Raw genomic sequence first — 20309 nt, forward strand, 5'->3', positions numbered from 1 at the left:
GACGTCATGCCGTTGTCCTCGGCCTTGTCCAAACAACCTTTGAAAATGCCAGTTATGATCTGTACGGAAAAACAGTACAGTAGATTTAGATGGAATGATGATCTGAATCCTGGTCTCTGGGGTGTGCAAGGAAACCCAAGATCTCCTTGTTGTACAGGCAATGGTTCCAAAGTTGCAATACTTGTGATTTTAGCTCCTTTCAGTAAGAAAGTGTTTTTTTAATAAAAGTTCAGTGGATAAACCAAATTTATCAACACAACTTTTATCACTACTTGAAACTGGAACTCTAAGCTGACAACAGGTGAATGGTGTCTCTATCTGTGCGCCCGGGAGGAACAGGTGGTCAGGGTGTTTCCTGCCTTCGCCTGTAGGCTTGGATTGACACGATATATTCTTCCACGATTATATTAAGAAAATCCATTCAATTATGTAAAATTTGAACGGTTTACCTGCTCATTTATGCCTTGTCCAACTGCAACTGCATGGAAGACCTGCTTACACTGCAGCTGGCAGCCCTCTGTCTCAATGATATCACCAAAACTGGCCTGTGAATTATTGGCAGTAACCAACTGCTGGAGCTGGGGTCCAGCTGCCAGTTGTATGGCTTGGGAGATCGCTCCATTGTTCAACATAAGGTCGGCAGACACAGAGTTGACGATCACATCCGTCTGAAAAAAAAACTGGTATGAGTTACATGTTCCTCCTTCAGCAGCTGTGTTTTTATGATAATGAGTAATTATCTGGGTCAAAATATAAATAAAACATACATTTTCAAATTTAGAAATTCAAAAGTAGAATTCCAAAGGATGATTGGACTGCAACTAGGAACATTCTCTCAGTTTCAGGGAAATCAAAAAAAAAAAAGACTTAATTCAAAATGGATCATTTTAAAGGGTTATAAAAGTTTCTTGACATATTTTCCTGATTGTCCTGTCTGGAAACTTTTTGAACGGTCGTTAAAATGATGAATGATGAAAAACATTTGAATTACCTTGGCTTTTTCAATTTTTCCTTTAGCAAGAATGATGTCCAGGCCCTCGTTGGTCTTCACTTGACCCAGGACGTTGGGGTCAGATGGAGCAGATCCAACATGTTTCACATGTGGAACCTTGGCAGGTGTAGCCGGCAGCTGAGGAATCCGCGCGACAGCCGCCTTTTTGAACTCATGTTTCAGAGCTGTTACCAAGGCCTTAACGATGGTGTCGTCGTTGTTCACCAGATGTATCTTCTTCAGGCTGTCATCGTATCTCTCCTCGCAGTATTCCTTCACTGCTTTCATGATTGTTTTTACACACAAATCTAGAGGGAAGTCCAGGCTCTGGCTGATGACGGGCAGGGCCACAGAGCTGCAGGAGTGACTTTCAGCGAGTTCTAAACTTGATTTAACCGCTTTCTTTAGCTGTGCCACAGGCTTCTGAGGTGCAGCCGGGTCGAATTTGGGTCCCACAGCATGAATAACTTTTGAGCAGCAAAGACCCCCCATAGCATCAGTTATGACACAATCTCCGGGCTTGAGCTGCCCCCTGGAGCTTATTATTTTGTCACATTGAACCTGCAGTTCGGGCCCAGCGGTTTTGAGCAGCGCTGCGGCCAGACCGTTCACAAGCTTCAGGTCTTTGCCAGAGGAACTGACAACTGCATCCACTGGGTAACTGCACATGTCTGCGTTACAGACAGCTATTTCTACTCCGTCAGATGTCTGGATAACATACGCTGGTTTGGGCTCGTGGTACTTAGCCGCACTATCCTGTCCCGTCCTCCTAACGTCAACAAGGCGAACCAAGCAGCCAGTTTCAGTCATCAGTGTGGAGGTGTACATGGACTCTTTATCCTTAAAGAACTTCTTCATACCTGGCTTGGAGACTATGACAGTTTCAAAGCACAGCGAGCTGACCAAGTCTTCAACCAGGGTCTTGCAATGTGTGACACGAGCGCTAGAACCACTCAGACAGATGGCCTCCTCTCTGTAGGACACCAACACTGTGTCTTTTACTTCCTCCAGACGAGACGACTTCATTTTTTTAACAAACTCAACTAAGATGTTGGGCTTGACCACGATAGTTTCTTCAACGTTGGAATTCTGTTTTATGAAGTCCTCAAGCTCACTGCAAACCTTCACAACACTTTCCCTGAGGCCGGAGACGACAACCTGTTGACCAGTGGTGTGGACCTGGAGCCGTGGGAAGGATTTACTGTTGGTGTTTATTTGACTGAGCAGTTGGTTCCACTCGGGTTTTTTCATGATGTCACTGTCTTTAACAGGTATGTACCGAGACATGACGAGAGCGTGCACGTGCTCTTCGGCCTCCTCCAGAGATCTGTCAGAAAACGCCAGGAGCTGCACCGTCTGTGCACTGATATCAAATGCTGCGTTTATACCGTGAGATGTCAGCAGAGTGTCCGTGAGCTCCTCTTGGTTTTCGACCTGCAGCAAGCTGAGCACATGAGGATCCAGGTCTAGCTTCAACCGTTTTTGGCAAAGGATTGACTCACATATGACGTTCTGTGCTTGGGATATCTCATCACTGTAGCCAGTTAGTCTCAGTTCGGATCTTTCTCGCTGGTACGACATCTCCAGCTCGGGGTAGACGATCTGTATCTTGTCCCGAAGGCCGTCGTGACAGAGGAGGTGGAACAGGGACGGTGACATTTTAACTTTTTGGCTTCTGCTGAATTTCTGTCTCTGGGCCCTTTTGGCTATTTTATCTATGCCTTCACCAAGACTGTTCTCAAGACGGTTGACATCACTCTCAGGGCCGGCTACTAATAACACACCGCTAGCTTTGTCAGAGATCAAGGCAACATCTTCGTCCTTTATTATTTGCCTGACTTTCTCCTCAGACTCTTCCCAAACCTCTAACTCTGGCTGAAGCCTGATGGACTTAAACTTTGACACAGCTTGTACAAAGGCAGCCTTCACAGTACTCCTCCACTCCTTGATGATACTTTTAGCTTCATTTTGTTGTAGGATTGACGACATGGGACTTAAACATGCGGTGGACTCGTCGAGGTTGACGCTGCAGAAGCTTTTAGCCAAAGTGGAGTGAATGCTATGAGCTGCAGACGGATTGTCCGTCAAGTATCGCCACACAGCACTGTCAATGGGTTCAGAGACAGAAGCAGGGAGTCTCAGTTTGTCTTTGCCGTAAAGGGCCTGTCCCAAAGATTCATAGAAAGGAAAAACATTGACTTCTTTCTCTCCAATATGATGTTTTTTCTTCAAGATTTTCTGAGCAGCTAGGAAAAGGGATGCAGTGGAACCACTGTCAAATTATACATCAATACACAGATACACCCAGACACTTATATTTAACCTCTGTTACTACAGTTTTACCTCTATGGTCTTCCAAAGTGATGACGGCAGGAAGTTCACCCTCATTTATTTTGACCTTTTCCACATTCACGCCTTCATTCTCAAAATACAGGCACAGATGATCCTCTGTCATGTTTGGCAGGACTTCAACTGCTACCTGCTTTGTGACCTCCAGGGTGCGGACAGTCAGTTGCTTCCCCCTGAACCTTCTGTTTTCAGGACATCCTGTCACAAAGTCTGCACAGTCTGTGAAATAAATATAAAAAAAAAAACGTCAAGATGAACAGTATCCACCAAAATGCATCAACTCTATGAAGATACATTTTCAGTAGGAATATCCTATATTAACCTTTTGCCGAAATCCAAAATGCCGATATTGTCCAAATACTTCATTTATGATTCCGATATGAACTGATATCGATATAGGCCTGGTAATATTTATTTGTTCATCAGTACAAACCACTGGATGAGTTCCTGGCAGCAGTGTTCTGTGTACAATCCCCTGATTATTAACAGATTTTTAAAATGAGCTGCAATACTGCCATCTAGTGACGTTCACTGTACTATACAGCAGTTTATTCCTGTTTAGGAAATCCCCAATTTTGTATTTGTTTTATATTTCCATATTAATAATTCCCTTATTTGGATTGTTCACAAATAAAAACTGATATGTTCACTTAGAAATGTGGATATGTCTCGATTAATCTTTATTATGGCGATTCAATACAGCTACCTTTGGCATTCTGAAAAGACACCGCAGCAGAGGAGAGATCAGGAAAGATCTCCAGGGTGAACTTTGAGGAGTCCGACGGAGAATCTGGAGAATCCTTGGAAATGCATTCCACCAGCATTGCCAAAAACTCCTGACTCAAGTCATCTGGAATGTTTTCTATAAGAGCAACAGTGGAGCCCAACTCTTCCTCTGGGGTGTCGCCGCCTGTGTCTTCTGAACCCTGACCTCCATCATCACCTGGCTCTTTGTTGCCGATGGCAACGTCAGCTGCTGAGGGAGAGAGTGAAGAGAAAGAAAAATTCAAATGATTAAAGTTTTCACTGAACTCTCTCTTCAAACAACCATTGCTCCCAAATATGACTGGTATTAATTTTCATTTATAGTCTCTCTTCAAACAACCATTGCTCCCAAGTATGACTGGTATTCATTTTTACTTACGTTTTTTGTTGCTGCTATCGGTCGGCGCTGGATCCTGTTTAAAAACAAAAATACATTTAATTGAAGTCAGACGAACTTTAGCTTTATTGTTGATTGACTGACTCAAATTGTGAGTCGCTTTGGATAAAAGCACCTGCTAAATGTATTGCAATGTAATGTAATATATATACAAATATATACACATATGTATATATATATACATATATTCGATATATATATATATATATACATATATTCGCATATATGTGTATGTATATATGTATGTATTTATATATAAATCAGAATCATCGAAAGTACAGGGTAAGTACATGTACACATATATATTTTTATGTGTGTGTGTACAAAGAACACAGGAAAAATAAGAAGTAGAAAAGTGTCGTCATAGTCCATAATGCAAGGACACCATTGCACATAAAAACCAGTGGCGCTCCCTAGAGGTGGCTATGTGTACCAACACACTTGCCACCCACACATACTGTATTTGAATGTCATGATTTGGAAATATGAAGCGGCGAGGTCTTGGTCCAGTACTGGTTCTAGAGTCTGGCAGCAGCAAGAATTGATTAAATTAGAAACACAAATATTTCTGTGACACAACCAGAACTAAATGCACAGTTTATATATCTATCCTGCTGACGAGCAGTTACTTCACTGACAGTGGATTTCCCCTTTAAGAGAAAGTGAAAGTAAATGTTTTGTGTCATTGTGTTTATGCTCCACACCTTAAAGTTCCATGGCCTGCACAATTCCTGTACATAAACCTTGTTCATATTTTGTATGATAAACAGACAAATGTGAACAAAAGTACGTTGTTTACTAACCTGTATAGGCAAACGAACTGTCATTTTCAGACGAACACCCTCGAAGATGATTTCATGAGTTTCTTTTGACAGAACGTTCTTTTGGGCTACGGATAGAAATGATCGAATTAGACATTACGGGAAAAAATATATAAATTGATAAGGATATATACAATCTTATCTGCATGAACAAATCTACTAAATATTGTTTATAGTGGCCTGGGTGGGAAACAAAAAAAAAAAACAAACAAAAGAAAAACACAGGCACTTTTACAGACTTTGGTGATATGTTACTTTAAGCAAATTTAGATATTTATTTATTTATTTGGTACTTTTTAGGAGGCATTGCTGCGTGGTCATCGGGCGGACTTACCTTGTTGGTTGTGGAAGCGCACCGTCGCTGTCTGGCTGCCGCTCTCATGTTCCACCTCACACTCTCCTCCGTTGGATTTTTTACTTTGAAAATACTTGGTTAGTTTGGCTTTTAACCTCGGAATGCCGTGTTCCTCGAACTCAACGAGCACCGGATAGACACAAGTGTCCTCCATGGCGGCTGCCCCGATTCTGCTCGTTTGACTTTCAGTTTAGTTTTTCCTGAAAAGATAATAAAAAAAAATAGCTGTGGGAGGAGACGAGAGAGGCTGATGTTTACAGTTAGTTTGACTTTAGTTTTTCTTTTTCCGGTATATTCCGGCTACGGATGGTGAGTATTTGGCACTTTTAACATACTGTAAATGAGTACATATACCCGGCTAAGTCGACGTAAGACCACGGGCTACATTAACAGGATGTGACACCGACAACGTTGATGATTTATGCCGTGCGTTGATTTTAACCACTTATCAAGCGAGGGTAACAAAATGGCGCCGGTTAATTCGTGTCAATTAAATCTGCGTATCGAAACAATTTCTTCACTGTTTTAACCTCACATTATAAACGACATTAATATACAAGACGCCAGCAATAGAAGTCTGTGTTTGTAGAAACGGTTTGTTTTGAATGTGACATCTGCACAAATTATATAAAAAGAAATAACTGTAACGGTACCAGTTGGTGCAGTTGCGGTTGTTTTTTTAATATAATTTGTTAATACGTATTTGATTTGTGTTACAAAAGGGAAAAACCAAGTAACAACAAAAAACTACGTCATGGTAAGGCTCAGTAGGCTCCCTTCTGTTGAATGGAAGGGGCACACACTTAGGAACCTTTTACCTTATGATGTTCAACTGTTATAATTTGACATTTTCAATTTCATTTTTTAACTAATATCAGCTTTAATCTCTATAGCATATCTGTGTAGTTCCCATTATTAATAATTATTATAATTATCATTATTATTAATATTAACAATAATACAACCCTTTTTATTAGTCCATATCTATTTAGATTCTCAGTCATCCAGGTCACGGTCAAGGTTGAAGAGTTCAGATAGGGACGTCCAGTTGCCAAACAGAACTCTTCAACCTTTTAATAATTGTTTTGAAGGAAGTCAAAGTCAAGACTTCCACTCACCCTTGGGTTTTACATTTCTTTTTTCTGTAGTTTTGTGAGGGAACCATGGCTGGTAACGTTATTCCTCTTCAGGAACCATTTGCCAACATAAAGGGGCAGTTTTATTCCACTCTGAAGCAAGTCCTTCAGAATAAATTTGGGTGTCAGCCCATCTTCGAAGGTGTGGATTTTAAGGAATATTCTATCACAGCACAGGCAACTAACCCGAGTGTTATCCGAGAGAAAAGGTTCACTGGTGTACTTCCTGGAGGTGTTTTGCTGTCTGTGTGGAAGGACGATCTCATCAATGTCAGAGTTGATGCTGTTGTGAACGCTGCAAATACCCAGCTGGAGCACCACGGCGGGCTGGCTCAGTCCCTGTGTCTTGCCGGTGGTCCAAAGATCCAGTTTGAGAGTCGTTATTTCATAAAACGCAATGGAGAGTTGAACACAGGAGATGCAGTTGAAGGTACTGCTGGTCATTTACCCTGTAAAGCCCTCATCCATGCTGTAGGTCCTTGTCTGTCACCGTATCCTACATCGACTGAAGTTGCCCTCGCTGAGCCGCTGTTGAAGAAAGCTATCAAAAACGTTCTGAAGATTGTTGTAAAACAACAATTTAAGACTGTTGCCATCCCCGCCTTAAGCTCTGGAATTTTCAACTTCCCACGGGATCGATGTGCGGACATCATTGTGTCAACAGTGAAGCACTTCTGTCAAAACCCCAGGGGTATTGAGGAGATCCTCTTGGTGAACAACGATGAGCCCACTGTTTGGGAGATGGAGAGAGCGTGTCGTCAGCTGCTCACCTCCAACCAGCCCCTAACCTCCAACCAGCCCCTCACCTCCAACCAGCCCTTCACCTCCAACCAGCCCTTCACCTCCAACCAGCCCCTCACCTACAGCCAGGCAGTGGCTGATAAAAATGTCTCTCCTTCCCTACAGTTAGGGAGCGTTCTAATGACGCTGAAATGGGGTAAAATTGAGGAACAGAAGGTACAGTTCCTCCGTGGTTCACTCATATCTGTCAAGTCATTTGTGTTGTGTAGCAGATCTAATTTAAAATGTATTTTTTTATTGACTGGTTAATTATATGCTAACTTCCTCTTTCTGTGTCCTTCAGACAGATGTCATTGTCAACTCTGTCTCAGCAGACCGAGATTTTACTAAAGGTGCTATTTCCAGTGCCTTGTTAAATAAAGCAGGTTTTGCAATATGGGAAGAGCTGAAATTAGCGAAACAAAATGGATCAATCTTTGTGACATCAGGCCACGCCCTGCAGTGTAAACAGGTGTATCACACTTTATATATCTACAAGGGAGATCCTGCGGCACAACAGGTACTTTACACAAGTTCATGATGGGTGAACATCAAATACTCACGTTATGAACTGTAATACATGCACAGAAAACTAGGGATGTCCAATAATATCGGCCCAATATTAGCATAATTATGTAGTCTATCTGTAAGGATGGTTATTGGGTTTTTCCTCCAATAATTAAATCCCGATAGCGCAATGCCTATTAAATGACATGTGCCCTAAAAGGTTTTGGGGATAAACGGCTGTATATAAAAGTGAAAGTCACTAGATGGCAGCATTGCAGCTCATTTTATGAATCTATTTTAATAATCATTGGGATTGTATACAGAATTGTTTGTAGTTTTGTACAAATAAATAAATATTACCAGGCCTATAACAAGGTATTGGTTGATATTGGAATCGTGAGTTGGACAATATCGGCATATGGGATATCGGGACATCCCTACTTTTCACTCCACTGTGTGACCTCTCCTTTCTGATTCTGTGTTCATTCCCAGCTCCTGCGTGCCGCTGTGTTTGAATGTTTATGGATGGCGTTTTTATCCCAAATGAGATCTATTGCCTTTCCAGCCATCGGCACTGGAGGCCTTCAATTCAGCAACAGAGAGGTTGCCAGCATAATGGTCAGTACGGTGGCGGAGTATGCTTGGAATTCCCCAGAAGCCCTGAAAGTTGATTTCATCATTTTTCCATCGGACATGGACACGTATAAGGTTATAAAACAAAAAATATTTTTCTGTCAAAATGTCTGCTGAAAAGTCAAAGAACGAACAGAGGATTTAATCTGTTTATTAAGGAGCCAGGATGTGCACATCCTAATGTTGTGGTACTATAAATGTACAGTTTCTACTTCATATGAACTTATCAGCCCTGTGTCTAAGAGTGTCTGTTTCTTCCCAGGCCTTCGAGGAGGCAATGACATCTATCATTTCGGGGACATCAACCTCTACACCAGGTGACTATAAAACCATATATGTCCGCTGTTAACAAACTAGCTAGTTAGCCTAGCTAGTGAACAGTATCACTAAATACTATTGCGTATACTGTACTATATGCTGAGTTTAACTGAAGGTTGATAGAATTTAAGTGCTCCTCGCCCCCTTCCTAAACCCCTGCCCCCCATCACTCTCTTCCCCCCAGCCTTGGAGCAGGGAGGTCCTGTAAAACATGCACCATGCATCAGATTGAATGGACCATCTGACGAATCCAATCTGGAGGCCAAACGATGGCTGAACGACATTTTCACACACTCTGGCGTGGTCACCATCCGCAACAACTTCATCCAGCATTTTGGGGAAGAGGATTATACGAAGCTGTTCCTGAGCCATAAGAGCGTTTCCATCCAGGAGTCATTTGACAAAGGTCATACAGAGATGACGATAACGGGGAAACCATGTGACGTTGCGTATGCCGCTGTGCAGGTGGAGGCCATGTTATGCAGAATCCACAAGTCCTTTGTCCAGGAGGAGAGGAGGGCCATGTCTGTGATGACAAAGAAAAGGGTGACGTTCCAAAGAAAGACGGTTGATCATAACAACCCCACATACCTGAAAATGGAGTCTGATTTCATAAAGGAGGGTTTGTTCATTTTAAAGGTACAGAAAACCGATCGTTGAGCATCTTTTTTTATTAATGTTACTGACTCTGGACTAACTCTGACTGAATTGTGTGAAGGTGGAAAAAGTGGAAACACCGACCCTGCAGGTGTTATTTGACCTGAAGAAAACCCAGCTCCAGTGCTTGAGTTCTCAAAAAATGTTTCAGCTCGTACCTTCACAATTCTGTGACACGGTCTGCCAGATCGGATTTCACACAGAGTGTGCGCCACCTACAGGTACGACACTGTCAACAAGTCCTAACCCACCAAAAACCAGTAATTCCCAACCACTGTGCCGTAGTAGACTAGTCGTGACCTATCATTGGGTGTGCTGTGGACAATGATCCAATTTCACTTAATTAAGCTGAAAACTATTATTTATTTATTGCATATAATTTTTCTTTGCTCGTCAAAGCATGAAAGGCAGAACAATTAAATACTCTTCTGCTAGGTGGCAGCAGATGGCTATGAAAACTTAAAAAAAAAAAGATAATCAGAGCTGTTGGAGAAGATCTCTGTGAGTGTCTTTCTTCACTTCCTGCCAGTATATCATCGTTGTCTTCATCTAAACAAACAGATTTTAAACTAGAACATTATTATATTTCATTGCATATACTTTTTTGAGATTTTTTTTTTTTTTTGGTGGTGCGTCGCGGAGTTTTTACTGATGATATATAAGTGCAGTTGCCTAAAAAAGGTTGGGAAACACTTCCATAAATAAACAATAGAGGTCATCGCAAAACAGAGCCGTTGGACTGATAAAGGGTCTTAGTTATTAAAATTGAATTTTCTTGAAACGAAAATGTGTTTCAAGACTAACTGTCAGACTTTTTATTCTTCCACAGATCCAGCGTTTGGAGAGGGTATCTACTTCTCTGGAAGTGTGAGGAAGGCCTTGGAAGTCTGGAGGGAGAAGCATGAGGAGTACCTGTACTTTGTAGAGGCAGACGTTCTGACAGGAAGGTCCACTCCTGGCAGACCAGGTATCATTGAGCCGCCAGTCACTGACACCAACCCAAAAGTTCTGTTTGACAGTTTAAGCGGAGGACCAGAAGTCTCCGTAGTGTTCAGCACTTATCAAGCTGTGCCCAAGTACATTATCACGTGTAGTAACATAGACGAGTGATTCCCAACCACTGTGCCGTGAGAGAGCATTAGGTGTGCTGCAGAAAATTATCCAGTTTCACGGTAATCGGTTGGAAACTATTATTTTTTGCAAATACTTTTTCTTTGTATGTCAATGCATAGTGACAGACAGAACAATTAAATATTCCTTCACTAGATGGCAGCAGATGGCTACAAAAAATAGAGAAAAAAAGTTTACAAGGAAGATCTTCTTCAATTCCTGTAAGTATAACTGCATTGTTTTCAACTAAACAGGCAGACTTTGTAAAGTCACACTCAGTAAAATGTGAGTACATTTAAACTTAAGTATATTTATTTACTTTTTTTGTGAGATTTGAGATTTTTGTTTGGTGGTGTGCCGTGTGGTGTTTTAAATGAAACTCTGACCTAAACCTTCTGACTGTAGGTGTGAACATCGCTACAGTAGAGTCATGTAATGCATTCCAACCAACTCTGGTTGTTTTTTTTTTACAGATTTCTGTTTTTCTTTCATTGTAAACTGGGTATTCAACAGTCATCACTATGCCATCTCAAGTAGACTAATAGAAAATTCAGGATGTAGTAGTTAGAGGTGAAAAAGTACCTGTTACATGTTCAATATCAAAATAATAATAAAAAATCAGTACTGTGCAGAGGTTTTAGGCAGGTTTATGTCTGTATTGTATTGTCAGCTACATCCATGTAAAAGCAGAGAACCATAGGTTAGTTCTCAACAACAATCAAACTGTAGAAAACACAGCCTTTTTATAACCATCCAGGGGAGAGTGGTGCTGTGTTCTGCCAGACCAGGTATGGGCACTAGGAGGCAGACCTGTGTAAAACATTTGAATTTACATTCTTGAAATAGCTCCAAACAGAAACAGCAACAGCCATAATGACATACATAAATGACAATTCTCCAAAAATATCCACAAATAAATACTATATTTATTAAAGTTTTTACTGAGATCAGCAGCAACATTCTAAGCTGATATGTGTCGTAAAATGGAACTAAATACATTTTACATACGTACAGCAACGTTCAGACAAAATGTAATAAACGTGTTTTACTAAACAGCCTTAAAGTATATGCTGTACAAAAGACATTTAGTTCTAAAGATTAAAAAAAACAATAACAAATCAGAGAGCATAATAGTATGGAAAAAATAATATATTACTAAACTCTAAAAGTTTGGACCATTGACTTTTACTGGCGCTATTGGTCACAATCATCCGATGTATAGACAATGGGATCGGCTAGGACACAACTGGACTGGAGCACAGAGATGTTCTCACTGCAGAAACATCAACAGTCTAACACAACACAAGTAAAATACAACATGACGGAATCGAACCAACGTCACCGCTGTCCTCAACACAGCAGGGACACAGATTATACTAAAAAAAGATCTCATACCCTGATTATTAATCCACTTGGGGTTGTTGCCAGGACAACGGTCACACTTTGTGTTGGACCCGCAATGTGTTTGAGATTACATAGAGGGATTAAATCCCATCATCAAACAGCGAAACTTAATCTTCAAAAGGGTAGATGAGAGAAAAGCTCATTAGATCTGCTGTGGAAAAGAATAGGACAAATTAAGAATTGAGTCAATTCATGGGCCTGCTTATAGAAGAGCACAGTAGTACATATGCATATATATATATATATATACTGTGTATACAGTATATATATATATATACACATATATACAGTATATATATACATATATGTATATACATTTATGTATACATATATTAGTGGTTTGGTGTTGAGGGTCACATCTCATTAATTAAAACAATTAATAAAATAATAAAAACAACAACGGTCAGTGTAAATACAGTAATGCTTTAACATCCTGTCATCGTACAAAGCCCTGGTTTAAACGCTTTAAAAGCATTTGTTTTCCTAATCAATGTTTGTTACCAACTGTACGTGAGTGACCTCTTGACCGTCACAACTGATATGGGACACATGATGTCCACACTATGGCTATCAAAACAATCTAGACACACGTTGATTTCAGCTGCTCTCTTTAACCAACCACAGTGGTTCATGTTTGGACTGAAGTCAGACGGTCCAACCAGAAGTCCCTGCATATATTTCATGAATGATGGTACCTCCCCCCCTCTCCCCCCACTCAGGAGGACCTCATCACAGGAGTTAATTTAGTTGTGGGTGGTGCACCGGCCCTCACTGCTTATCTCACTTATCTCTGCAAATAAAGACGGCGCACGAGCCGCACCGCAGTTTAGAGCTGTTTTTTTTTTAACAGCTTTCAAAATTTGAATTCATAATTAAAAGCCGCAGCTTTGAGTCTTTGAGATACAGTAACGTTAACAACTTTCTTTGTCTCCGAGTCGCTGTAAGACTCCCACAAAGACAGCAGGCTGAAGTCGTGGTCACTCCGTGCACTCGGCGATCTCTGTTCCATCCACCAGCAGCGTGTGGACGATGCCGTCTCTCCGCTTCCCGCTGCTCACGGCCTTAACGCAGCAGTTGTGGTGTCCGAGCGTGAAATGCGTCTCCGTCCCATCGTCCACAAACTCGCCCTATAGGACGAAAAAACAACATCAAATCTATTATAGCTTCATTTTAAATTTCCATCGTTCGTTTTAGTTGCTAGTCTGAGGTTTTACTCACTGCAGTTTCAATTTTCTGTCCATTACACCACACGTCCATAGTGTCTTTCTCTGAAATGGAAAGAAACATCTTAAAAATTAAAATGTGATATTTTTTTAACTCTGACGCAACAGCTGAATATGTTGTTTTAACTCGTAGTAAATATTATAAATACTTATAACACTTCGAGCACAAAAGACCCAGGTGATTTGTACAGGACAACCGCGGAGATAAAGCTAAGCTAAGCTCTTAAACTGCTTTTACCCTCACGCCACCTCCAGTCACCCGTGAGAGCCGATCTGCCCCGTCGTACCCTGGGCAGATCACTTCTGTGGTGCAGTATGTAAATGACAGACGGAGGCGCTCACCCAGGACCACTCTGCAGTCGGTTCCATCCAGGTTTAGCACCCAGGTGCTGGTGACCTTTGACCTGTTCTCCATGTATTTCTTCAGACTCTTGCCGTTGATTTCCAACGTGTACTCGTAGGCAAACCCGCTGACCGCGTCGATGTTGATGGTGGCTTTGGTTTCTGAGTGGCCCACGTTGAACGTCTCCTTTCCCACCAGTTTGAACATCCAGTCCCGTCTCAGTACTTCCTGTGGCACATGATACAAACTTCTTCATTAACTGGTACTGTATTACCTACCATAACTAACTGTCCCGTGGTGACCTGTGGCTACCTGGGCTGCATCACCTGACATCTTGACCCACCTTTCCGTCGACGTAGATCACCCTCTTCCCGGTGGTCGTGCCATGTTCAAACTCTATCCTGTGGACTCCATCACTCAGCGCCACCTCCCAAACACCAGCCAGGTCATTGGACATCATCACTTTATCTGCTGGACACACCAACAGCTACATTCAGTGACGGGGTGAAAAGCATGGCTAATGCTGCTTTCTGCGCGCCCTTATTCGACGTTCGTTTTAATGCTCATAATGTCGGTGGAAATAAAATTGATTTTCTTAAAGCAAAATTATTGCAAATAAGCCGACTAACAACACGCGAGATGTCTAAACAGTGCGTGATGGGTAGCGACAACGTCATCGAATACGCTGCACAAGTTAGAAAGTGTTGCTGACCGTAAAGACATAACTTCCGGTTTAAGGAATTCCCTTTAGAAGTAAAAGCACGAAGCGCTTTAATCGCAAATAATGCAGTAATACACCTATATATTATGTGGGGGCTAAAAGATGAACCACCTTCCAAACACGTGACAGAGAACATCAATATCTGCTGGACACAACGGCTAAACAGATAAATGACTTCTAACATTGATCGTCGGAGCTAAAAATGTTTTAAATTAACATTGACAGCGACTCGGCCTTATGTTGTTCATTATGTAGAAGTGCAAAAGTGTAATTTATACAGGAGCTAAAATAACGATTAACGTAAACTATACTTAAACGTTTACTATGAGAAACGTAACAAACTACACAACACTTTCAAATTCGTGATTCATGGTTGTTATTATGTGGCTTCCGGTCTGGGGATCGCTTTAAAATTAAAAGCACATTCCATACAAACAGACACCGAGTGGTTTACTGTGTTCCTCCGCCGAATCTTGACTTCTTCCCAGAACGACATAAAGTTTTAACTTTTTTCCCGATTCGTATTTCGTTGATATTTGAGTTACAATTCTGGATTAACGACTAATGTAAACAGACAACGTTGCGCGTTTGCCTCTGGTGCGCTATTCGTCTTTTTTTAGTAGCTCGCTTTGCTAATGTAACCTTTTCCAAACGCAGACTTTTATGGTGAAACCAAATGTCTTAGTTCGACACCTGCTGTTTAAGGTAAGGATTACCTTCACGGTCCCGGAGTAGATTTCTTGTACTGAACAGATGAAGATGTTTTAAAGCTGTTTACTCACACACTGCTCCCACAGCTAGCTGTTAGCCTATCTGTGGCTATGTCGTTGTTATGGTAACGAGACACTCGCCTACGTATGGACCTCCGCTATAACCAATGGGAAGGCCAGAAAGAAAATAAAGCCGCAGGACACAGTTCTCGGCTCACACGTTACAACTGTTGAAGTATGTACAGTAGATACTGAAGTTTATGGACTTTTATTGTGGTAATGTGTGTCGACCTTCCTAATTTGTCAGGGAACCAAGTCGCACTTGTTGCTAAATGTGTAACGAGTCATTTTATTTTAGCAGCATAACTTTGTTTTATTTTTTATCCTCCGGTCAAATGAAGGAACTGTTCACGTGCTGTTTGTGGTGTAACTGCACGTTTGTTTACGTTACATCCACGAAGTTTCAACATGAGATTTTTTGTTCAGTGTTATTACAGTACTTTGACAATTTGTCCAGTAGAGGGCAGCAGCCCGTTGATTCTCATTTATGCATCGCAAGTGAGAGACATTTTGGTGTCACAATAATAATAATAATATTTAAATTAATTAATTATTATTTTTATTTATCTTCTTCTACATAACCCTTTTGAGAGACATTTTGGTGTCACAATAATAAGTTCTCTATAGAAATTATAGTATAGTACATAATATATTATGTGGTGATAAATGACAAAAACTAGATGATGTGGTTTTTGCTAACATTGTGTTAAATCATTTTTTTAATTATTATTTTTATTTATCTTCTACTACATAACCCTTTGAGCCAATCCCAGCCGTCTTTGGGTGAGGACGGTGTCCACACTGGACTGTTCTCTGGGTCACATGTACAGTAGAGAAAAAAAAACTGTGTTTTTGTGTCTCTGCAGGAGTAAAACAACCAGAGTGAAGGAATGTAAGCTCCTCCCACCGCAGATGTTCAACTGTTTGACTGTCATTACACCACAGGGCCCATGGGTGAATCCCAGTGCCCCCCCCCACCCAACCCCCGCCGCGGTCTATTCTTAACCCTTATCATTTCCATGTGCTCCAGCTGATCAATGCACAGAGCAGTGGAAACACAATGGAAAAAAAAAATATATATATATATATGGCTGTCAATCGATTACATTTCCAATCCGATTCTTCACATTTAGTCACAAATTTGAGCCACATTTTGCCCAAAAAAACCGTCCGGGCCAGTTGTTGTTTCTGGGTCAGTTCATGTCGGCGGCGCCATATTATCTTCTGTGAAAATGAGATGACACGATTATCTCCGCTGACCTTAAAAATAGCAGGGAGTGACCGAACGACAGCACGTCGCGTTGAGAGTGGCTGAAGAAAAAAACAAAGTGGTTCAAATGAAAGCATGTGCTGATGGTTAACAGAAGTGGGATTCTTCTGGGAAAAGTTGACGGCTGCTTTTCCACAAAAAGCTCTTTCTGCTCTTGGCTTTCATATGAAAGGTCTTCTTTTGCAGATGTTGTCTTGTTAGTAGCACATACTAAATCAAAAACTTCAAAAAGAGGCCTGTCTTTATTTTTCTTGTTTCTTGGTTTTTTTTTTAAGGATGGTCAGGTTGACCGAGACCCACCCGTTCACTCACTCGGTCTCTTTGTTTGAGTTTTGTCTGTGCGATGGCTGGAGATTAGTTTGTGGACAAACTTCTGTTAAAACCTGTCGTTAACCTGTGTTTAACCAGGATTAAAGTCGATGAGTTGTGCCTGAAAAACTGAAGAAAAAAAACCCAACCCTTTTATCACGTACACATCGTTTGATACGTATTTGGATTCAAGAGAACAATCGTCAACTATAGGATAAGATTTTATCATTCAGTGAGCGCTGTGAGATATGCTATGATGTGGTACGTCACGATACAATACGACACTGTTACGATATGATACAGTACAATATGTTATGGTGCGATACGATTTGATACAATATGGTGCGATGCGATGCGATGTGATACAATGTTACGATGCAATACGTTACAATACAAAATGATACAATGCGATGTCAGGATACGATACGTTTGCAATGCTATGCTACATGATAAGATTAAGATAGATATAGAATAGAATAGAATTACCTTCACTGTCACTGCAAAACACAACAGTACAGTGCAACCGTTTCATTTCATTTTTTTTTTAACATTTAGCGAGTACTGCAGTTAACAAGATGAGTTGATTAGAGTGCAGTAGTGTAGCAGTCAGACAGACGTGGACGTGGTTCTGTTTGGGAACCATCAGGTTGTTTGGCCAACGTGAGCAGAGTGGACACAGAGAGTGGACGTCCTCTGTTCGTCCTCCACATCAGCACTTCCTGACTCCACACCATGTGTTCATTGTACTGATGTGGTTCAAGACCTGGCGCAGAACAAAACCTCTTTAACGGGAGTCGCTCGGACACGATGTCGTCAATTACTTCTTACCTCGTCATTGTTGAAGTACACAGTTTTTTTACTAAGTGCCAACTGCTGCACAGCACTGATAATCTGAACGTACGGCGTCACTAAAAGTACATACAAATAGCGTGAAATTACACCTTTTTTTTACGTTTTGACAAACACATTTTCAAATGATATAAATGTGTTTTGTATCGACCACAGGTCTGGAAAACAGTTTGGATTAGTGAGATATTTTTAACAGTAATACAGTGGTGTTTTACCACAGTTCAACCCAAACAAGGGTGGTGTAGTACTCCTTTCTGTTGAAGTACTGTTAACTGTGTATATGACACACGGTGTGGTAACAGGAGCAGGGGGTGGAGGGTGTAGAGGAGATGATGGGGGGGGGATCTTTGTGCTTACTCAACGCACCACAGTTCTCTAAATACTTTTTTCCAAACGTCATCTGCATGTTTACATGGAAAACTATATTTCTTTGTATTTTCAAATACTTCACCTTCAGTCGTCACACCTTTGAACTCACCTCTTGAAGTGAAGTGTGTTTCGTGTTTAAGTATTTTTCTCATAAATACCTGAAGGTTGTTTCAGAGTGAACTCCAGTCCAAAAATACTTACATCGGGTTTTTTGACCCAGCCGTGAACACAGAACTCGTCTGAGGTTCTGCTCTCGATGACTTCAGTCTGAACTGGACCTGGATGAACGTGAGAGTTTCCTTCTTCTTTGACTTGAGATACGTTTTATAAACCAGTATCCAGCATTTTTTTTTCTTCCTCTCCTGTGGCCTGGTGATAAGAGACTTGGTTTTGTTATCAGAGGGTCACAGGTTCAAATCCTGTCCTGATGTTGTGTGGTGTGTGTGATTCCCTCACAGTTTGTCCAGGGATTGAACCCAACCCTGGACAAACGTTGACGTCTGTGTAATAACAAGGACACAAACACTGAAGTGTGACCTCGACACTGACGTCAATCCCGCCCTTAAAATTTTGTATCTATTTACTCATTTTGTTGAAGACCACCTGGATAATCTGGCAGCAGAAATGGGTCAGAACCAGATTAGTTTGAAAAACTGGCAAAAAAAAAGGCAAATTATCAATTTAACCTCGGGGTGCCACACCTTTTTTTTTAGTTTCTTAAACTGTTTGACATTCTCTCCAGAGTAAGAATTTCAGGGAAACGCCTTTCTTTGCAGATGACGATACATTTCTGAGTTCATGAAATTCAAAAGCCAACTGAATATTTAATCTAAATACAATTGTTTATTTTCATAAATCTCACATTCCCTTTGGAGTACCTTCAAGTACCCCGTGGTACTCGTACTTCTGTTTTGATTCCCCGGTGTCTTTAATTAGAACGATCTAATCTAATTATTTTCCCTGATGTTTCTGTTTCAGCTCTTGTCACAAAAAACATCATGTAATAAAAAAACAAACAGCTTTTCGGTACAGTCTGGAAGAGCAGTAACGTAAGGACATGGAAACAAGTGTGTGATGTAATCAGATCTTTTATGTTTCCTTTGAAGTAAAGAACAACTCCATGACATTAAGTTGTTCTCCCTCCGTTTTTCTGAAGATCGTGGAGTGAAGCTGTCAAGGATGAAGCGACGTCCATAACCGACCAGTCTAATCGTTCGTGCGCTCCGACAGAATGACAGGAACGTACGGTGGGAATCTGGAGAACCGTGTCCAGAACTATATCAAGAACTGGGAGATGAAGGTGAGAGAAGACCTGGAATGTTCCACGGCCATGCTCTTCCTCACCCACGACAAATACGGAAGAGCTCAAGTCAAAACCAAAATCGAGACCCTGCACGCGGTCCTTAATCTGCTCAACGGCAAAAATAAACCGCCGTTGTTCTCGCAACTCGCAGAAGAGAGGGACGTTCTCAAGCTGAGGCTGAAGGAGACCCAGGCCACTCTGCAGAAGACCAGCGCCAGCCTCTTCACCCACAAGAACATCATCTGGGAGTACAAGATCCAGCTCCTGGAGAACTACGCCAAGAAGAACCAGGACCAAGTGAGCGTAGAAACGGCTGCTCTGGTCAATCTCATGTACAAACTGAACGACGCCAGCAAGAAGATCGAGGAGCTGCAGGGGGCGGCGAAGGTGTTCGAGGTGCAGGTGAAGACCATAACTCAGGAGTTACAGAAGATCCAGCAGGAGGTGCAAGAGCACATGGACCTGTTTGATATTACCGTGAAAGAGGTCCGAGAGGAGACGAACAAGAGGATGGACCGAAGAAGGAACATGTTCTCCAGGTTGATCTCCAAATTCACATGAGAGTCGGGTCGAGCTCCGACCCACTTTGGAACTCCGACAGGTCGAGAACCTGAGCGTGGAAGATCTGAGGATTTATTAACCTCAATTGAGGAGATGGGAAAATAGACAGATGGGGGCGGTACAACGGTGGTTCCCATGCTTCCTGAAAAATCTAGATATGACAAATTTTCCAGTAATTGAAGAGGTGAAAGATAGTGAGAAAAAATGGATGAGAATGGTGAGAAGAGGAGCAGAGAAAGTGATACGTCCACGTTTATCACTTTGCATCTTTTGTTTATCTGTAACGCTGCGAAGTGTGATGACCTGACAGCTGCTGCTGCCGCCGCCGCTGCCTCCGCCCCCGCCTGTGCCCCCTGCAACACCACGCC

The 20309-nt window shown here is 41.6% G+C and overlaps 3 protein-coding genes across 8 annotated transcripts in view; 1 reads left to right on the forward strand and 2 right to left on the reverse strand.

Annotated features, from left to right (window-relative positions):
• LOC103392437 (poly [ADP-ribose] polymerase 14-like) overlaps positions 1–5864 on the reverse strand; it is a 10180-nt gene extending 4316 nt beyond the window's left edge. Inside the window, 8 exon segments of the mRNA XM_025063766.1 lie at positions 2–59; positions 450–668; positions 992–3237; positions 3335–3559; positions 4047–4316; positions 4485–4518; positions 5306–5391; positions 5658–5864. Of these exon segments, the coding sequence (XP_024919534.1) occupies positions 2–59; positions 450–668; positions 992–3237; positions 3335–3559; positions 4047–4316; positions 4485–4518; positions 5306–5391; positions 5658–5832 (3313 nt within the window). The 5' untranslated portion in view covers positions 5833–5864.
• parp9 (poly(ADP-ribose) polymerase family member 9) lies at positions 5850–11450 on the forward strand. 2 transcript variants are annotated; one of them, XM_008329049.3, is made up of 8 exons: positions 5850–5987; positions 6827–7771; positions 7899–8114; positions 8594–8809; positions 8997–9051; positions 9237–9691; positions 9771–9930; positions 10539–11450. In XM_008329049.3, exons 1-8 carry the CDS (start codon positions 5985–5987, stop codon positions 10817–10819), a joined length of 2331 nt encoding a protein of 776 aa, XP_008327271.1. In that variant the 5' UTR covers positions 5850–5984; the 3' UTR covers positions 10820–11450. The 2 variants fall into 2 exon arrangements, with proteins under 2 accessions (XP_008327271.1, XP_008327272.1); XM_008329050.3 differs by lacking the exon at positions 5850–5987 and adding an exon at positions 6305–6435.
• A 1619-nt stretch (positions 11451–13069) lies between these two features.
• On the reverse strand, positions 13070–18385 carry faima (Fas apoptotic inhibitory molecule a). 5 transcript variants are annotated; one of them, XM_017040176.2, is made up of 5 exons: positions 18279–18385; positions 14133–14257; positions 13789–14017; positions 13442–13491; positions 13070–13350 (listed from the first exon to the last, which is right to left on the reverse strand). In XM_017040176.2, the coding sequence occupies exons 2-5, from the start codon at positions 14247–14249 to the stop codon at positions 13201–13203; spliced, it is 546 nt and encodes a 181-aa protein (XP_016895665.1). In that variant the 5' UTR covers positions 14250–14257; positions 18279–18385; the 3' UTR covers positions 13070–13200. The 5 variants fall into 5 exon arrangements, with proteins under 5 accessions (XP_016895665.1, XP_008327268.1, XP_016895667.1 ...); XM_008329046.3 differs by having other exon boundaries at positions 14133–14260; positions 18279–18349; XM_017040178.2 differs by lacking the exon at positions 18279–18385 and adding an exon at positions 15293–15736 and having other exon boundaries at positions 14133–14260.
• Between the last annotated feature and the right edge of the window lie 1924 nt (positions 18386–20309).

The sequence above is a fragment of the Cynoglossus semilaevis genome, chromosome 16 (assembly GCF_000523025.1).
Source record: "Cynoglossus semilaevis isolate Cse_v1.0 chromosome 16, Cse_v1.0, whole genome shotgun sequence".
Classification (NCBI taxonomy): domain Eukaryota; kingdom Metazoa; phylum Chordata; class Actinopteri; order Pleuronectiformes; family Cynoglossidae; genus Cynoglossus; species Cynoglossus semilaevis.